The 16,144-nt window shown below is 46.0% G+C and overlaps 1 protein-coding gene and 1 non-coding gene across 5 annotated transcripts in view; both read left to right on the top strand.

The window, feature by feature from the left end:
• ATG16L1 (autophagy related 16 like 1) overlaps positions 1–9,564 on the top strand; it is a 40,229-nt gene extending 30,665 nt beyond the window's left edge. For all 4 annotated transcript variants that reach the window (XM_069469184.1, XM_069469094.1, XM_069469017.1 and 1 more), the window contains 6 exons: positions 4,722–4,842; positions 5,111–5,216; positions 7,306–7,455; positions 7,573–7,620; positions 8,424–8,525; positions 9,411–9,564. In XM_069469184.1, the coding sequence (XP_069325285.1) occupies positions 4,722–4,842; positions 5,111–5,216; positions 7,306–7,455; positions 7,573–7,620; positions 8,424–8,525; positions 9,411–9,504 (621 nt within the window). In that variant the 3' untranslated portion in view covers positions 9,505–9,564. The remainder of the gene's footprint in view (positions 1–4,721; positions 4,843–5,110; positions 5,217–7,305; positions 7,456–7,572; positions 7,621–8,423; positions 8,526–9,410) is intronic.
• Positions 3,836–4,155, top strand: LOC138388064 (small Cajal body-specific RNA 6). The gene has a single exon (XR_011234063.1). It is a non-coding gene; the product is annotated as a small Cajal body-specific RNA 6 (non-coding RNA).
• Positions 9,565–16,144: the final 6,580 nt, after the last annotated feature.

Raw genomic sequence — 16,144 nt, 5'->3', positions numbered from 1 at the left:
ATTTGCATTTCCCTAGTGATTAGAGATGTTGAGCGCTTTTTTATATGTTTGGCGATTATTCTGTCTTCTTTTGAGAAGTTTCTCTTCATGTCCTTTGCCCACTTATTGATGGAGTTGTTTGATTTTTTCTTGTTGATTTTCTTAAGTGCTACATAGATTTTTGTTATCAGCCCTTTATCGGATGTGTAGAAAACAAGTAATTTCTCCCATTCTGTAGGTTGTCTCTATTCACTCTAATGATAGTTTCCTTGGCTGTGCAGAAGCTTTTTAATTTGATCAGGTCCCATTTGTTTATTTTTGTTGCTGGTGTGATTGCTTTGGGGGTCTTGTTCATAAATTCTTTGCCTAGGCTGATGTCTAAAAGAGTCTTCCCAACATTTTCTTCATAATTCTTAGAGTTTCACTCCTTGGGGCCTAAGTCTCTATTTTCTTGAAAGAGCTATGTGGAAGATTATCAGTATTAGATGCTAGCCAGTATCTCAAGGGTAGTAATTCTTCATTCTCAGTTGAAAGAAAGATCCAGGTCTGATACATGCGAGGTGTGATCCCTGAAGATGACAAAGATGAGTGTTGTGCAAGCTGACAGCCTGCCTTGTGTTCTTGGGTCAGTGAAGGGCCAGGTGGACTGTTTGGGAGCCTGCCACTGTAGCTCTGCGTACACGTTTCCGTACACGGGGAAAAGACGGTCTAGCTGGTACTAGTGGCTGCATTGTAATCCATCCTGTGGTGTGCTGTAACTTATTTAAACAGCAATCTTTTATTGGACATTTAAGATGGGGTTGAATATTTCTGCAGTTGTTAATGTGCTTAAAGGAAAAGGAAATTTCATTGAGTGACTTCTGTTAGACCCAGTGCTGAGCTATATTATATATGCTATTGCGTTTAATCCTCAGGAAAGCCAGGTGAGGTAGGTAGATGAGGAAACTGAGGCTCAAATAAGCCCCTCAAAGTAGCCCGAGGTGACACACAGTTACTAAACAAGATTAGAGTTTGACTTGAAGCCTGTGCTCTTTCTTGTCTTCAGCTGGTCTAGATTATTCTAGACTCAGATACAGCAAAACTGACCAGTTATCAGGCCCTTGGAGGTAGAAGGGAAGCTGTTGAGAAGTCAACCAGCTGTGCAGGGTGATATTTTTTCATTAGTAAAAGAGGAGTTCTTTACAGGTAGGTGTCAACTTTTGGGTCTGCAATCAAAAGGAGACCTAGAGCCCAGGAGCTAGGCTAGAAGACCAAGGCCATAATGTTGGGCACTTCATAGACTCCCTGTTGTAGGCGGTGCTGCTTCTGCCTAGATCCTAGTTAACAGATGATACTGGAGGACAGGAATGGACCATCCTGCCATGTTCTGAAACACACAGGCATAATCCACATCTTGGTCAGTATCTCCTTAGCTCACATGATAAGGGAATGGTTTTGGAAAAGACTGTCATGCAGGAAGCAGCTGTTGAGCACTTACTTTAAGACCCTTTTTGTAAATGATCCTAGAAACAGCCTGGCATTGAAAGCAGTCCTCCGATGCCTCCCTTAAAAATCTAGTCAGTGCAAAACTGCCCAGCTGTTCTATAAGATTAGAGTTAAGGAACTGAGTTGATAAAACCCACCCTGCTCACTTTTCTAACAGTGGTGGAGAAGTGGCCACAGTGAGGATTGGCTACTAAGTGATAGTTTTTATTTTAGAAACTTTCTCAGCAAGTTCTACATTCTTCTGGGATCACTTGTCTTTGGTTGGTGTTAATGTTAGCTGTATGGTTCAGGTGCTGTCTGAATGGGCAATTTTGTGTTTAGTGATAGTAGTCGGCACACAGGATCTGCCAGGAGGCACAGAGGGAGCCTGTGCACAGCCCGTTAGAGCAAAGGAATCTTTAACCACTGCCCCCAACTTTGATGCTCAGGTTGGGGTGACATCTGAACCCTCTGCCCATTTCTCGTTAATACCTGTTTAAAAGTAGAAGATGAAACCTAAAAGTAGTGTTAAAAATAAATTTCAGGAACACTTAATGGATAAAAGCATTTTAAATCTGATCCACTTAAAAGAAGGGCTTGTGAATGATGTAGACCTGAATGAATGCTCGTAGGAGGCCAAACTTTGTTCCACTGGGGGCACGGAGATGGCTAGTCAGTCTCAGGCAGGTCCAGCTGAATTTCCAGCGAATAAAAGATGAGCAGAAGGCCAAGCTTTATAAAGCAAGCTAATAATGCAGATAAAGAGCCAAGAAATAAAACACCCCTTCCGTTCCCATTAGTTCAGCTGTTTCCTTCCTAGAAATAAGAGAAGAAAGTTGTATGTTCATAGATGTTCATCACAGCACACTGTGAAGACTTTTAAAGCAAGGGGGTATGAAAAGGAAGAGAATCGATGCACTGACCTTGTTGAGTCCTTACTGAAGCAGCTTGAGGATATTCCTTGTTCACAGGTGTTAGAGACCCCGGTGTTCAAAGCCAAATCAGTGGGACCCTAAACTCCACGAGTTTTCAGCTATCACATGAAAAAGTGCTTATGCTATAAGATGAAAAGAGCAATGGATAAATTTTTAGGAAGAGTGTAATTGTATAAAGATTAACATGTGCGTGTAACGTATGTAAAAATGAGAGTACAGATGGTCCCCGCCTTAAGATTTTTCATCTTAGGCTGGGTTTGTCGGGGTTTGACACCACACATAAGGAGCATTTATATTTGCATAGGCTGCTTATGAGTGGTGTCTTTTTTCTCCCTGTGTTTTTAAAATATTATTTTACTCTTATACTAAATAAGAAACTGCATATACATATAATTGTTGAATTTTTGTTAAAGATATTTGTTAAGAATTTAATTTACAGATGTAAGAAGTACCTACCCAAATTTTGTCTCTCCCTGTGATTTGTACAGATTGGATTTTTTTTTTTTTTTTTTTTTGGAGACGAAGTCTTGCTCTGTCTGTCACCTGCGGTAGAGTGCCATGGGTGTGCTGCAATCAAAAGGAGACCTAGAGCCCAGGAGCTAGGCTAGAAGACCAAGGCCATAATGTTGGGCACTTCATAGACTCCCTGTTGTAGGCGGTGCTGCTTCTGCCTAGATCCTAGTTAACAGATGATACTGGAGGACAGGAATGGACCATCTTAGCTCACAGCAACCTCAAACTCCTTGGCTCAAGCGATCCTCCTGTCTCAGCCTCCGGAGTAGCTGGTACTACAGGCACATGATGCCTGGTTAATTTTTCTATTTTTAGTAGAGACGGGGTCTCACTGTTGCTCATGCTAGTCTCGAACTCCTGAGCTCAAGCGATCTCCTGCCTCAGCCTCCTGGAGTGCTAGGAATACAGGCACGAGCCACCACACCCAGCCATTGGATAATTTATAATCAGTGGAACTGATACTTATGTACTGAATTCAATGTAAGGTTTGTTTCTGGAACTTTCTTGATCTTACCAGAAGGATAAGTGGGAGGTTTTCACATAGCCATAGCACAGTTGCCACCTGGCTGGCAGCAGTTGTGAGATGCTGTCCCATTTTCAGAGAGGTTTAAATGTGGGATAAACGAGTCTTAGAATCCATGCAAACTTCTCCCATTGAAGAGGGGAAGTATAAGTGGCCCTAAGTTTTCTGTTTTATACTGAAACAGAGTTGTTCCACTGAGAAGAGAGGAAAGATTAGTCCCTACAATTTTAACACTAAAAATTTAATACTGAACTCTGAGGGCTAATCTTTGGGATTTGGGGTTGGAACCAAGTAAGTTAGCAGTTGTACTAATTATATTAGGGTCTCTAAAAGGCATTTTTAAATTAGAAAACATCAGTGAATATCTTATGAGTCTGTAGAGTTTTACACACATTAAAATGCCAATCCTACACTATACAGAGGTCAATGATGAATAGTAAAAGGTCTGACTCCCAGATGCCCTCCCTGCATCCCAATGGTCCCCGGCCGCCTCTCTTCTGTCAGATGCCCTTCCTGCATCCCAACAGTCCCCAGCCACCTCTCTCCTCTCAGCCTCTAGGAGTGCTGTGATGAGCAGAAGGGCAGCTGACACTCTGTGATGTCCCTGTTCTGTGTTCTGTGTTCCTGGGCGAACCCAGGGAGGATGCCATGGTCGGCATCCAATGGCTCAGTCACAGAGGGATTCGATTCCTGGGAGTGCGGGTATCTGTGGCTATGATCTGACCTTTTCAAGCTGAGACCTCTGGTTAGAAACCCTCCAAGGGTTTTGATTATTTGTATCAATTTGTATCTATTTGTATGTAGAGTCCTGATGATTCCTTTTGTCAATTAGGCCTGCAGTGACCCTGTGTAATCTGACTGTAATATGAAATTGACTTTCAGCAGCACAGGGTAAAGCAGTACAGGCAGGTGTCTGTAGTGGAGCTGATTTCAAAAGGGTCCTCCAGCTGCCCCTCTTTCATTTTAAGGAATTGGGGGCCTTGTGACATTTGGGACTATTGATGTTGGATTTTGTTTTTAATGTTATTTTTTGTGGGAGATTTATTTTAATTGGTCTTGATATCTCACCTCTGGGCAACACCCAAAGATAGGCTTTGTATGAAACATGTGGCCTCTTTGGTTAAGACTCAGTGAATGAAACTGTGCTTCATACCCCGTATTTTCCCTTTGTTTTCTTACCACGTTCAGTGTTCCTGACAGGGCGTTTCGAGACTCTGGCTCTGGGGGTTTAGATGCTGTGGACGCTCCGCCAGAGTGGGCAGCGTGTGGCGCCCCGAGGCTCACCCAGGCTGTGTTCTCTCTCCTAGCACACACTCACGGGACACAGTGGGAAAGTACTCTCTGCTAAGTTCCTGCTGGACAATGCACGGATTGTCTCAGGAAGTCACGACCGGACTCTCAAACTCTGGGATCTACGCAGCAAAGTCTGTGAGGAAATTCAGTCTTTCTGTGTATATACTTAGACGTTAGCGTGGAGGTGTTTGTTCCCATGTCTGAGCCTGAATTTGGTGTGATACAATTTGCATTTCAGATCTGGTTTCACATTTAGAGGGTGTTGAGATAGTGACAGTTTTTCTTATTTAAGGCCTTATTTAAATGAGTAATTGTGGTGACTCAGTGGTTAGAGTGTAGCAGTGTTGTGTACACAGCCATGTAGGTGCCTCTGCTTGATTAATGATGTTTGCTTTTCTTTCAGGCATAAAGACAGTGTTTGCAGGGTCCAGTTGCAATGATATTGTCTGCACAGAGCAGTGTGTAATGAGTGGCCACTTTGACAAGAAAATTCGTTTCTGGGACATTCGGTATGATACCCAAAAGCTTGCAGGGGAAGGCAGATAAAACAGTCTGTTTTAAAATCTCAGGAAATGGCAGAAATGAGCTGCTATACACCTTTATCTTACTAACACGTTGATGTGCTTTACCATGAAGTAGGCTGTGAAATTCAGCAATCATTTATTGAACATGCGCTGAATGCTGGGTACTTTAGTAACTGCTACGTAAGCAAAAACAAACAAGGTACTCTTCCTACCTTTAGGTAAACTTATGATAGAATGTACTAGAGAGGGCAGACACAAAAGTCAGTGAGCAGTGTGCTGCAGTAGACACAGGACCTTGTCCAAGTTTGTGAAAGAATGCCTCTCCAGGTGTGTCTGGAGAGGTGAGTAGCCACTCAGACGTTCCAGACCAGGACAGCAGAGCAACCTGGTATGGCTGACGCATGGCAAGAGGGCAGCAAAGGGGGTGGGATGGGTTGGGATCAGGTTGCCACAGGGTTGACAAGCCATTGCCAAGTGCTCGATCCTGTAAGCCGTCAGGGTTTTAGGGAAATGATTACTTTGCAAGAGTCTAGGAGATTGTTCTGGTGGCACTTTGAGAGGGCATATTGGGGAGCAGGGAGATCAATAAAGAGTTGATGGGGACCTGAATTCAAGAAAGTAGGGGGAGACATGGAGGAGGAAGTCTATTTGAGGGTGAACGTGGACAGGGCTTGTTGACAGGTTGGAGGCAGAGGGTGAGGATGGGGGGAAATAGAGCAAGATGGAGATTAAATGAGGACAGATTTAGGATGAGGGTATGGTGAGTATTTTCAACATGGACATTAATTTGTAGTTTTAGATATTGGGGAAAGCAAAAGTTTTAAGAGGTTGGAGGTAGAGGAAAAATCAAGAGTCCTCAGTGAACAGGAAGATTTTGAAGACAGAAGGATTATGCAGAGAAGTCGCATAAGGCAAGGACAGTGATTAGGGAGCAGCCCGAGGAGGAGTGGCCGGAAAGGGAAAGGAAGCTGGGGAGGGGAAGCAGAGCTGTCAGTGGCAGGAGAGATCCCGGGGCTGACTGCTGCAGAAGGTGGGTAGAGTTAGTTGGTGATCCGACTGCATAGAGGCGGTTGGGCCAGAAGCCCGGTTGCCCAGCAGGGTCATGGAGAGAGGGCAGTGGTTACACATGGTGCTTGGGAATGTGGCGTGGCTCCAGAAAGCCCCGCCATGATGCTTGTAACTTCTGGACACTGCTTCAAGTTTTATTCATAACCTTTGGTTAGCTTTTAAAACCTGAAATTGGACCTTAAAACTGGAATTTTAGAGTTAAACTGGGTAATAGATGTCTCCTGGTCCACCTTGTAATTTGATAGGTGACCCTGGGTCCCCAGGAGGTGGAGCAGCTTGCCTCAACCTTGTGTTTAGCAGCAATAAGATAAACTGTCGCTTAGTTAAGGCGTGAGGTTAAAAAAAAAAAAAAAAAAAATTCATTGAAAGCTTACTGTGGAGGGGTCAGCACCTCCTTTGGCTTGAATATCACCAAAGCCTGTCCAGGGTGGCTGTTAGCTGACCTGGGCATGGGCTGGGGCACAGAAAAGAATTGAGAGAAGAGAAGAGGAAGGTGTATAGGGTGGTGACTCTGTCCTGGACTCCCCAGTTCCACATCTAGAAGGGCCAAGCTGGGGTTGGAGGGCCCCAGACCTGAGCTGAGTATACAGGAAACCTGCCAGAGACTACACAGGTGTCCATGCAAGGCAGCCAGGCCCACGAAAGCAGGTTTCTGTGCCACCTTTATCCAAAACTTGGAATTATAACATTGAAATAATACTTATTAGGTGGTAGCCCTAGTTAACTCATGCTGATCAGAAGCTCTGATTGTCAATCTAAAAATGGGCAAGGAAATTCTTACCAGATTCAGAGTTCTAGTACTGAAAACTGTCATAGGGTCTATTGATGCAAAAATAATAATAAAAATAGTCACTGAGGTGATTATTTACTGTCCTTAAAGAGTGTTGCCTTCTAGTTGAATTGCAGTGCCTTTTTTTTTTTTGTCCGTGGCATGACATCCTGGTTAAATGGGGAAGTTCTGACCTTTCCGTGTTACATTTTCTCAGATTTTTCATCTCTCTCTTAGGTCAGAGAGTATAGTCCGAGAGATGGAGCTGTTGGGGAAGATTACTGCCCTGGACTTAAACCCAGAGAGGACTGAGCTCCTGACCTGCTCCCGTGATGACCTGCTAAAAGTTATTGATCTTCGAACAAATGCCGTCAAGCAGACGTTCAGGTAACCCAAGACGTGCTGGTTTCCTGAGGGTCGCGGGAAGCCCAGAAGCCCGGCCCTGCTCTTGTGCATGCTGCGTGGCCAGAGCTCTCTGGTTACAGTGCCTGTTGTCTGTTTCAGTGCACCCGGGTTCAAGTGCGGCTCTGATTGGACCAGGGTTGTCTTCAGGTTAGTAATGACGCCCCTCGCCCCACCACTTGGTTCATCTCAGTGCTCGTGGGGATATGGAGCTGAATATGTCCAGTGTCTCAGCACGAGTGTCCAAGAGTGAGCATGTGATTGCGTTACTGGAGATCGCCATCATGGTCTCTCCCTTTTTAGTGTGATTACGTGAACCTAAGTGTGTTATACCAAAAACAACGGCTCGCTAGTCGCTTTTTTCTGGGTGAGCTCTTCGGGTTCTCTTCTCTTCACCCTTTTACACAAGAGCTATTAGAAAAGAGCTGGAAAGGCTGGTGAGCCCAGGGACAGATCTGAATAGGCTCTTTGGAGAAGGGCACTCTGAGGTGGTCCGCAGTTTCCTTCTCATTCCCCTTCTTCCACGTATTGTGCGTCTCCACGCTGTAGTTCCCGCCTCAGTTCCTGTGTTGTGGAGAAGCTACTCCACCGTTGATGCTTCCTCTGTCCTCTCTCCTGCTTTCACTGAACCATGTAACAAGACGGGCTATCGGCTGAAACCTTTAGCTGTTTGGAGGTTGGCGTTGATCTCCGGTGTGTGTTTGAGTCTGGTAAATGGTTAGGCACTGGAGCCCCAGGAAGGAATATGCCACTCTTCCGGAGCTGGACGAGGCCGGAATAACAGAGTGAAGCAGTTTTCGGCCATAGGGACATGAACAGCACACACTCTGACGTCTGCGTACACAGAGGGGTGGTCATAAGTGAAAAATAAACATTCCGCCTTGGCAGGAGGGCCATGAAGATGCTGAATTGCAGGTGTGGAGTTGACAACCTTCTCTTACTGCCTCCTCTAGCCCTGACGGCAGTTACGTGGCAGCAGGCTCAGCTGAGGGTGCCCTCTATGTGTGGAGTGTGCTCGCGGGGAAAGTGGAGAAGGTTCTTTCGAAGCATCACAGGTAAGATGAACCCAGTCGGCCCCTCTGAGGTGGTGGGCAGGCCTGTGACTTCCTTCCCTCGAGGGTCATGTCCTCACTGGGCTCACACCTCAGCCAGCCTCATGAGAGCAGCGTCCGCTCACCTGCTCAGCTGCCTGAGTGGGTTGGGGGAAGGAAGCTGGGGCAGGTCACACAGCACAGCAGACCACAGCCCTTACAGATGGCTCCAGGTCAAGGGTTTGAATGGAAGGTGTTGCAGACACATCCCTGCCTCTCTTCCTTCTGTACCACGTCCTCTCTCCCTGCTTCCCCTTCCCTACTCTCCTTCCTCTCTCCCTCCTTCCCCTTCCCTACTCTCCTTCCTCTCTCCCTTTCTCCCTTGTAAGTCCCTTTTGTCAGTAAATTGACTTGTCCTAAACACTGGTTTTCATACACCTTTTTTATCTTCAACGTGATAGGCAGTCCCCAGGCCCACATTTTTCCTAGCTTTGATCTGTCCACACAAGCCCACCTGCTAATTGGAACACAAACACCAGGTTCGCCCAGAACCCTCTCTCTGCCCTCGGGCAGCATGACTGCTCTGCTCCCGGTCCTGTCCAGTGCTGGCCAGTGCACATCCTCCTAGCTTTTCAGAGGCATGTTCCTGACTCACACAGCTACTTCCTTAGGGTGAGCGTGATAAGGCTTGGCTACTAAAGGGGCCAAACTCCCTTCATCCCGACAGAATAGAACATGGTGCAGGTTTTCTCAATGAGTCCCTGCCTGTATGTGGGCGCAGTGCTGGAGAGGAAAATGGAAATTGGAAAAATCCTGACTCGCTGAATGCATGTGAGTCTGGTGTTTGGTTTACTAAGACTCAACGCAAATGTTCTGAACCCTGATGCTCTTTTGATCTCTCCTTTGAAGCTCATCCATCAACGCGGTGGCGTGGTCCCCCTCCGGCTCACATGTTGTCAGTGTGGACAAAGGATCCAAAGCTGTGCTGTGGGCGCAGTATTGACGGGGCTCTCAGGGCTGGGGGGACCTCGGCACCCTCCTCTGGAGAAGCACGTGGACTCCCGCAGCTCTGTCCTGGCAGGCGGTGTGCCGGGAATAGCTTTGACCTCCCAGAGACGAGCTCAAGCCATGTGGCTCAGTGGCCTTCCTTTGAACAGGATTTCTAAGGGTTTGACTAAGGTCTCTACTGGCCTGGAAGAATAACACTGAAAAACTCTGGACACTGCAGTCACTTAGCAGAGGTTTAGGCTGTTGCCTTGGTTCACGTGGGAAACACTACTAGCTCTGACCTTCCATACCTCATTGGGGGAGCATAGGGCCCCGGGGGTCTCCTCACTGGATGGCAGTGCCAAAAACACCCGCCACGTCCGGGTGTTGGTTCCCTGTGCTTTCTCCTGTCCTTCCAAAGTTGGTCCTGGCCTAGTGCATGTCCGTCACCTTGGGGCCATTTGCCCAGTGAACTGCTTTAAGTGTTGGATTAACGGAAACTCAAATGGGGGGCCCGTCCGTATTCTAAGGGGACCATGGTCTCCTTGCTGGGAGGCTGCAATGTTATTACAGGGCTCTTGTTCTGAACACGTCTTATTACTGCTGAAATTGCCCTACGTCTCTTCAACTGGTCTTCAGATCTGGTTCCCTTGCCCCCCAGAATTCTACATATTTATTTCTTTGTCAAGAAATAAATCTCAACTTGGTTTTTTTAAAAAAAAATTTTTTTGAGAGCAAGTATGAAAACCTTTTCCAGAGAAGTGGATTTGCTGTAAACACTCAGAAGGTGGGTGCGTGACACATTCTTGCTAGTGACAAGGGATCTGGGGCCTTGAGCGTATTACTCTGGAGCCGGTGATTCCAGCCACTGCCCAGCCCAGCCTGTGTGCAGTGCCCTCGGTGCTTTAGTGCGAGAAGCCCAGTCCCGGAAGCACGGCAGCGTCATCTTCCCATTTCGGGTTTCGAGGAAAGCCGGGGGAAGAACGTTTATCTTTGCCATTTTACCTGTTTATAAAATTTTAGTTCTTTGAGTGTCCGAAACACCAGTGTTTTTATCACTTTTTAATTTGCACTTTAATTTTTTTTCTTCCACACTTGTTCTCTGGGCACTTGGGGATGTGAGTGCTAGAGCCAGTGAGAGGAACGAGGGGGCCTTGCTGCCGACAGGGCGTGGGCTCTGTTCCTCTTTCCCTGCCTGCATCTGCCCTTTACGGTTTGCTCTTCAGAGAACCTGTGCTAAGGAGAGTTGAAATTCACAGGGCACATCTTTTATTTATTTAATTATGTTGCCCGACAGAACTTGATTGTAAATAAAAAATCTGTTATATACTTTTCAAACTCCGTGTCTCTTGGTTGTTACTTTATTCTTCTTTGCCCTTAACAAAGAAAGGGGAAAGAAAGTTATTTCTTTTGTTTTCTTGGTATTTATTCATTTTGTAAGTAATGGATAGTGTTTTTCTGAGGTCATTCCTCATTGTTCATCATGGAAACTCCATTCCACAATTCACTCCCTGTAAACAACAGTATTCCAGTTTCACATCACGTGCGCATCTTAACTAAAACTGGAAACGTGTGTTTTCAGAACTTTGGCATCTGCAGTAGTAGAGCCCAACACATACATTCTACAGCTTTCTGCACTGAGCCCTTCTCCATAGAATTTATATGAATTATGTGGGTCTCCTTTTAGCCTCAAAATTCCTCTTTACTAAAGAGGTGTGAATTTTCCTCATTAAGGAGTGGTTTATTTGTGGCAGTTCAGATACCTAACAAGCAGCCTAAGCTATAACAAATGACCGCCGTGAGGGACTCTGCCAGACGTCCACTTAGCCCACCAGCTTGAGTCAAGGTTCCATTACGATCCGAAGTCTGAGGCAGCCAACACTTGAGCAAAAAAGCTGACTGAACCCTTTACAATCACTTCCAAGGAGGTAAGTGATTCTCAAAATAGGCCCCACATAAGTGTTGCAATAGCCTCAGGTTATTCTGTTTTTGAACTTGGAGGGAAGCATGGCTGTTGTCTGTGTTTCTCAGTCTGAGCTCCATCCCACACTAAACTCTGTCCTTTAACTGTCGGGCTGAGCTAAAAGTGAGGGGTCTCAGCACTGGGGAAGGTGCACGAGCAGGGGCCCTCCCAGTTCTGTTTTTATTGGTCGAGACAGGAGCCATGCACAGGTTTTCCTTTTCCTGAGTAATTCCCATGTGCAGCCAGCGTCAAGAACTGATTGCCTCCCAGGTGTTCAGAGCTGATGCACGTTGATTGTAAATGTCATCTGCTGCAAGGCCTGCTTTGATCCAGACATAAACATATCTCAGTTTGACGATTTAAAGAACATTACTGGATATGTTTGCCCTAGGTCATTTTCCAATATAGTGTGATAAATGAAGTTCCAGGCCTTATTCTTATGGTAAGTACATATTGTTCATATACTACCTTTCATCATGTATGTTGTACAGCCACCTTCTGCATCTTTACATCATGGCACGGGAAAATTTTATGTAGACACTGGGGTGAACGGACACAGCTGTAAGAGGCCAGCTCAGGCTTCAAGGGCAGGTTCGCCAGGAAATTCCAGGTTGCAGAGTATACCAAAACTTGTAGAACTACGTGTGTGTCTTCCTGTCTGTAGCACAACGGGGATTTTAGTCAATTAGACATTTTGAAACGTGGACTTTCCACTAACAGGCCCATGTGGAGGTACCAGGAGACAAGAGTGGCAGTGATGGGCTAGCTTGTACCAAGACTGACTGCTTTGATACAGAAACCACAGACATTTTTTGTTTTATACTGTCTTGGATAGTAAAGAGTCTGTGGCTCTCAAATTCCATAATCCAAATTGTATCCCATTTCGCAAATGGAGGAAAATTTCATAGCTAAGCAAGAAGTTGTCCTCATCCTAGAGTCCTGGCTGCAGGTTGGCACTGCCACACCAGGCCCACGGGGAGAAGCATGACAAAGGTTCATCTTCCTTAGGGACAAAAACAAGTTGGTGATGCTCCTCTACGTTGTCTTTTCTCCTATGTCCTACTTTAATAAATCTCACACTAGAAATTCCAGTTTCTCATCTAATAAATTGTGGAATTCTTGGGTAAAGTGAGATATATTCTATCTGCCTAGATTCTATAAAAGTTCATGGGTATGTATGTGGTGCTTGCCAGTAAAAGATGGAACTCTGGTCCACAAAGTGATTCTTAGCTGCCTCATGTCAGCAAAGCCTCACTCTCTGCCCTCAGGGAGCTCTGGCTTTCATAACACATCTCCACTGGTTTCCATCTGTGCCTCTGAACCCTTCCTGACATACTTCTCCCATTCTCGACCTTCTCCAGCCATTGCTGTGCCCCTCAATACTCCCTGTTCCTTAGTGGATCTTCCCCTGGGCCGCTGCCCTTGTGTTCTCACCCTCGATTGGCAAGCACAGTGAGAAGGTCCAAGTCAGGATAGACCCAGAGCCAACCTAAGGAGGTAGCCAATGCTGTCTGCAGTGAGCCCTGATGTACGCCCACTCAATTGTGCCGGCCTTGCTTATCTATTCCCCTTGGTGCTTTTGCCCAAGAGTGTTTCGTAGCAAGCTCCTAGCATGCCATTTTACCCATATATCAGCATGCATCCCAAATTGACGAGGATACCAGGCCATAGTTATGCCTACTGGAATTATTATAACCATAGCTCATTAGGATCACCCACTATCCGGTCCGTATCGTCTTGACTGTTGGAACGATGTTTTTTATGATTGGTAAATCCGGATCCAGTTAGCTTTGGCTGTGTAGCAAACTATTAATACTTCAAAGTTTCATGGCTTAACACAACCATCATATCTTATGATTGTGAGTCAGTGGGCCTGGCTGGGTTGGGGATGAATGGTGGAGGGTGGCCTCTCATGCCTGGCTGTTGACACGCAGTCAGCTGGGAAACGGTGGCACAGCAAGAGAGCCAGCATCAAAGTGTAAGCCCTCGTCACTGCTTGGCTCACCTTAACATACTGTTGTCAAAAAAGTGGGTGGCACAGGCAGCCGAGCCACAGTGTGGGGCGCTCCCCAAGGGTGTGGGTGCAACGAGGGGCTCAGGGGTGGCCATCTTGGTGATTGGCCCCAGTAGGGTCTACATTCTGTTCTCCCATCACCTGAGTCTATTTATTCTGGAACAGTACCTCTTGCCAACGTTTATTTAATGTCCCACACCGCATTTGGTTGACTTTCCTCCATGGGCAGATGTTTATGTCAAGTGGGAAACAGCGGACACGTTACTGAGTGTCAGGCTTCTGTGGACTTGCTCTGGCCCCAGGACACAGGGAAAAGAGGGCAGGTGGATTCGGGCCTTGGGCTTTATGTTTTCAGAGAACTAGTGAGGATAGGGTAGGTAGGTATGCTCGCGAGCCTGGCAGTAGGAGGACAAGCTGTTAACAGTCGGATTTCCAGTTAGTTATAAGCCGTCAGTCCTGTCGCCCCTGAGAGTACACGCCTGGATGGTTCCAAGAGTAAGTCAGGAGATCTCAGGGGCCACCATATTCTAAATACCCCATACAGTGCTAGGCACAGAGTGGGTGTTTACTAGGACTGAATCAGTGGAAAACAAACCCAAGAGCCTCAAGATGGTTCCAAACCATACCCAGCTGAAAGGAGGAGAGAGAGGGAGGAAGTCATTTAAAAATGTAAGAGTAACAAGTGTAAACATTTCATAGAAATTTCCCTTTATATACATGTGTATGTCCTGGGTTGTTTTGAAAGTATATTTTTTATTTTTCAAGTTATTGAGTTGAGAGTCATGTAACATAACCTTTGAAAAGTAAACAATTCAGTGACGTTTAGTAGATTCACAATATTGTGTAACCACCACCTCTAATTCCAAAACAAAAAGGGTACCAGTGCTCTTCAAACTTTTTTTGATCTATAGCAGTGGATCTATCTGAAGAAAAGTGTAGGCCTCTCCCCAGGAAAAGGCGTGTCTACATAATTTTGCATGCAACTTCAGGGGTTCACAGGGCCCGAAGCCCATCTGTGGATCCCAGGGTAAGGACCCTAGGTTTGTGGTTGGCTCCAGATTGTTCTGTTGAAGCAGCCTCATCATCATCAAAACCCCCTTGAGGGTGGGGGCCCATGTGGCATGACTGGGGGTTAAAGAAGTGCCCAGGACAGAGAGCCTCGCCTCCGGTGGAGGACAAGAGAAAATCTTGATCAGAATCCTGCCTCTACCCTGTACAAGACTTCACCTTCCTAAAGAACTCATCTGCACATCTGTGAATCTTCCCAACCTGCAAGGCAGGACAGGCTGTGGGGTCGCCTTACACAGATGGAGAAAGGAAATAGGCAGGCCAAGCTACTTTCTCAAGGTTGCAGTGGATTCATCAATGGGCCACAGAACCCAGGACTCCAGCCTGGGGATATTTGTACAAAACGCTCCCACTACACAGAAACCTAGAGCGCTGAGCACCAGTCTCAGCACGATGCCTCCAGACAGACATTTGAAGTGTGTCCAGGGGTAGGACCCCAGGGTGGTGAGAGGGTTTTGATGCCCTTGGGGAATGAGCACCCTTCTGCTAATCATGGAAGAATTCACAGGGGAAAGAGATTAACCTGGAGCAATGGAGAGAAGTAGAAGGGAAGCCAATTCCAGCTTAGCATACTTTATAACTGTTTCAAAGAAAAGTGGATATACAACAAGGTAGTGATTTCCCCATCCTTAAGAGCACTCAAGAACTTATTGGGGATGTTACAGAGGAGATCCAAGTAAGCGATGGAACGTGGATGAAGTGATTTTTTAAAGGTCTCTCGATGCCTTGAGAGCCCACGGGATTGCATTTATGATTTCAGATACTGCTAGCCAGCCCAACCCCAAACAGTGCCTCTGTTCTTTGCGTCAGTTGACTAAGAGATACATGTTGGAATTAAGGCAGCTTATAAAAGCCCCGATTCCCTGGCCTCTTCATAAATACCAGTTGCTCAAACTTCCCAAGTGGTCTCTGCTTCAGTAAGGCAAAGAGGACACAAGGTTTTCATTTAGTAGCTGATGTTTAGCAGAGTGTGCCCATTTTCCTGTGTATGTGCCCTAGTAAGCCCTTAAGATGATAACCCCAAAGCCCATAAGCCTCTTAGCCAAACGTCCCCACCACGCCCCGCCTCCCCGCAAGCTGTGTTTAGTGTTTGAAGATGAAACACAGGGCCTGTCGCTTTATCTCACTGGAGGCCAACTCCAGAGAAACAGGTATTGCCCTAGTCAGTGGTTCCTGGACCTCAGCAATTCACATTTTGAAAAGACAATGCAGGGGAAGGTCACCGACTTTTTATATTTACCAAGTAAGGCCTTTTTTCTAAACTACTAAGCACTCATTATTACTTTATTAAAAGAAAGGACATTTATGCTGCATTCTGGAATATTTGTGAGTGAAGTGTCCTGATGTCTGCATTTGCTTTCAGATGGTTAAAGAGGAAATAGAGATAGACACAGATGCATGCATGCAGCAAAATGTGCATTGTCAAATCTTGGTGTCAGCTGTGGGGATGTATTATTCTTCCAACTTCTCTGTATTCTAAAATGTCATAATACAATTCTAGAAATGCAAAACTAATGACAGAAAGCAGATCTGTGGTTTCCTCAGACTGGAGAGTTGATGGAGCAGGTGACATAAATGGGTGCCAGGAAAGTTGTGTGATGTTCTATGGCT

The sequence above is a fragment of the Eulemur rufifrons genome, chromosome 1 (genome assembly GCF_041146395.1).
Source record: "Eulemur rufifrons isolate Redbay chromosome 1, OSU_ERuf_1, whole genome shotgun sequence".
Lineage (NCBI taxonomy): Eukaryota > Metazoa > Chordata > Mammalia > Primates > Lemuridae > Eulemur > Eulemur rufifrons.
Note: the sequence above shows the minus strand (reverse complement) of the source record. Positions and strands in the feature narration are given on the sequence as shown.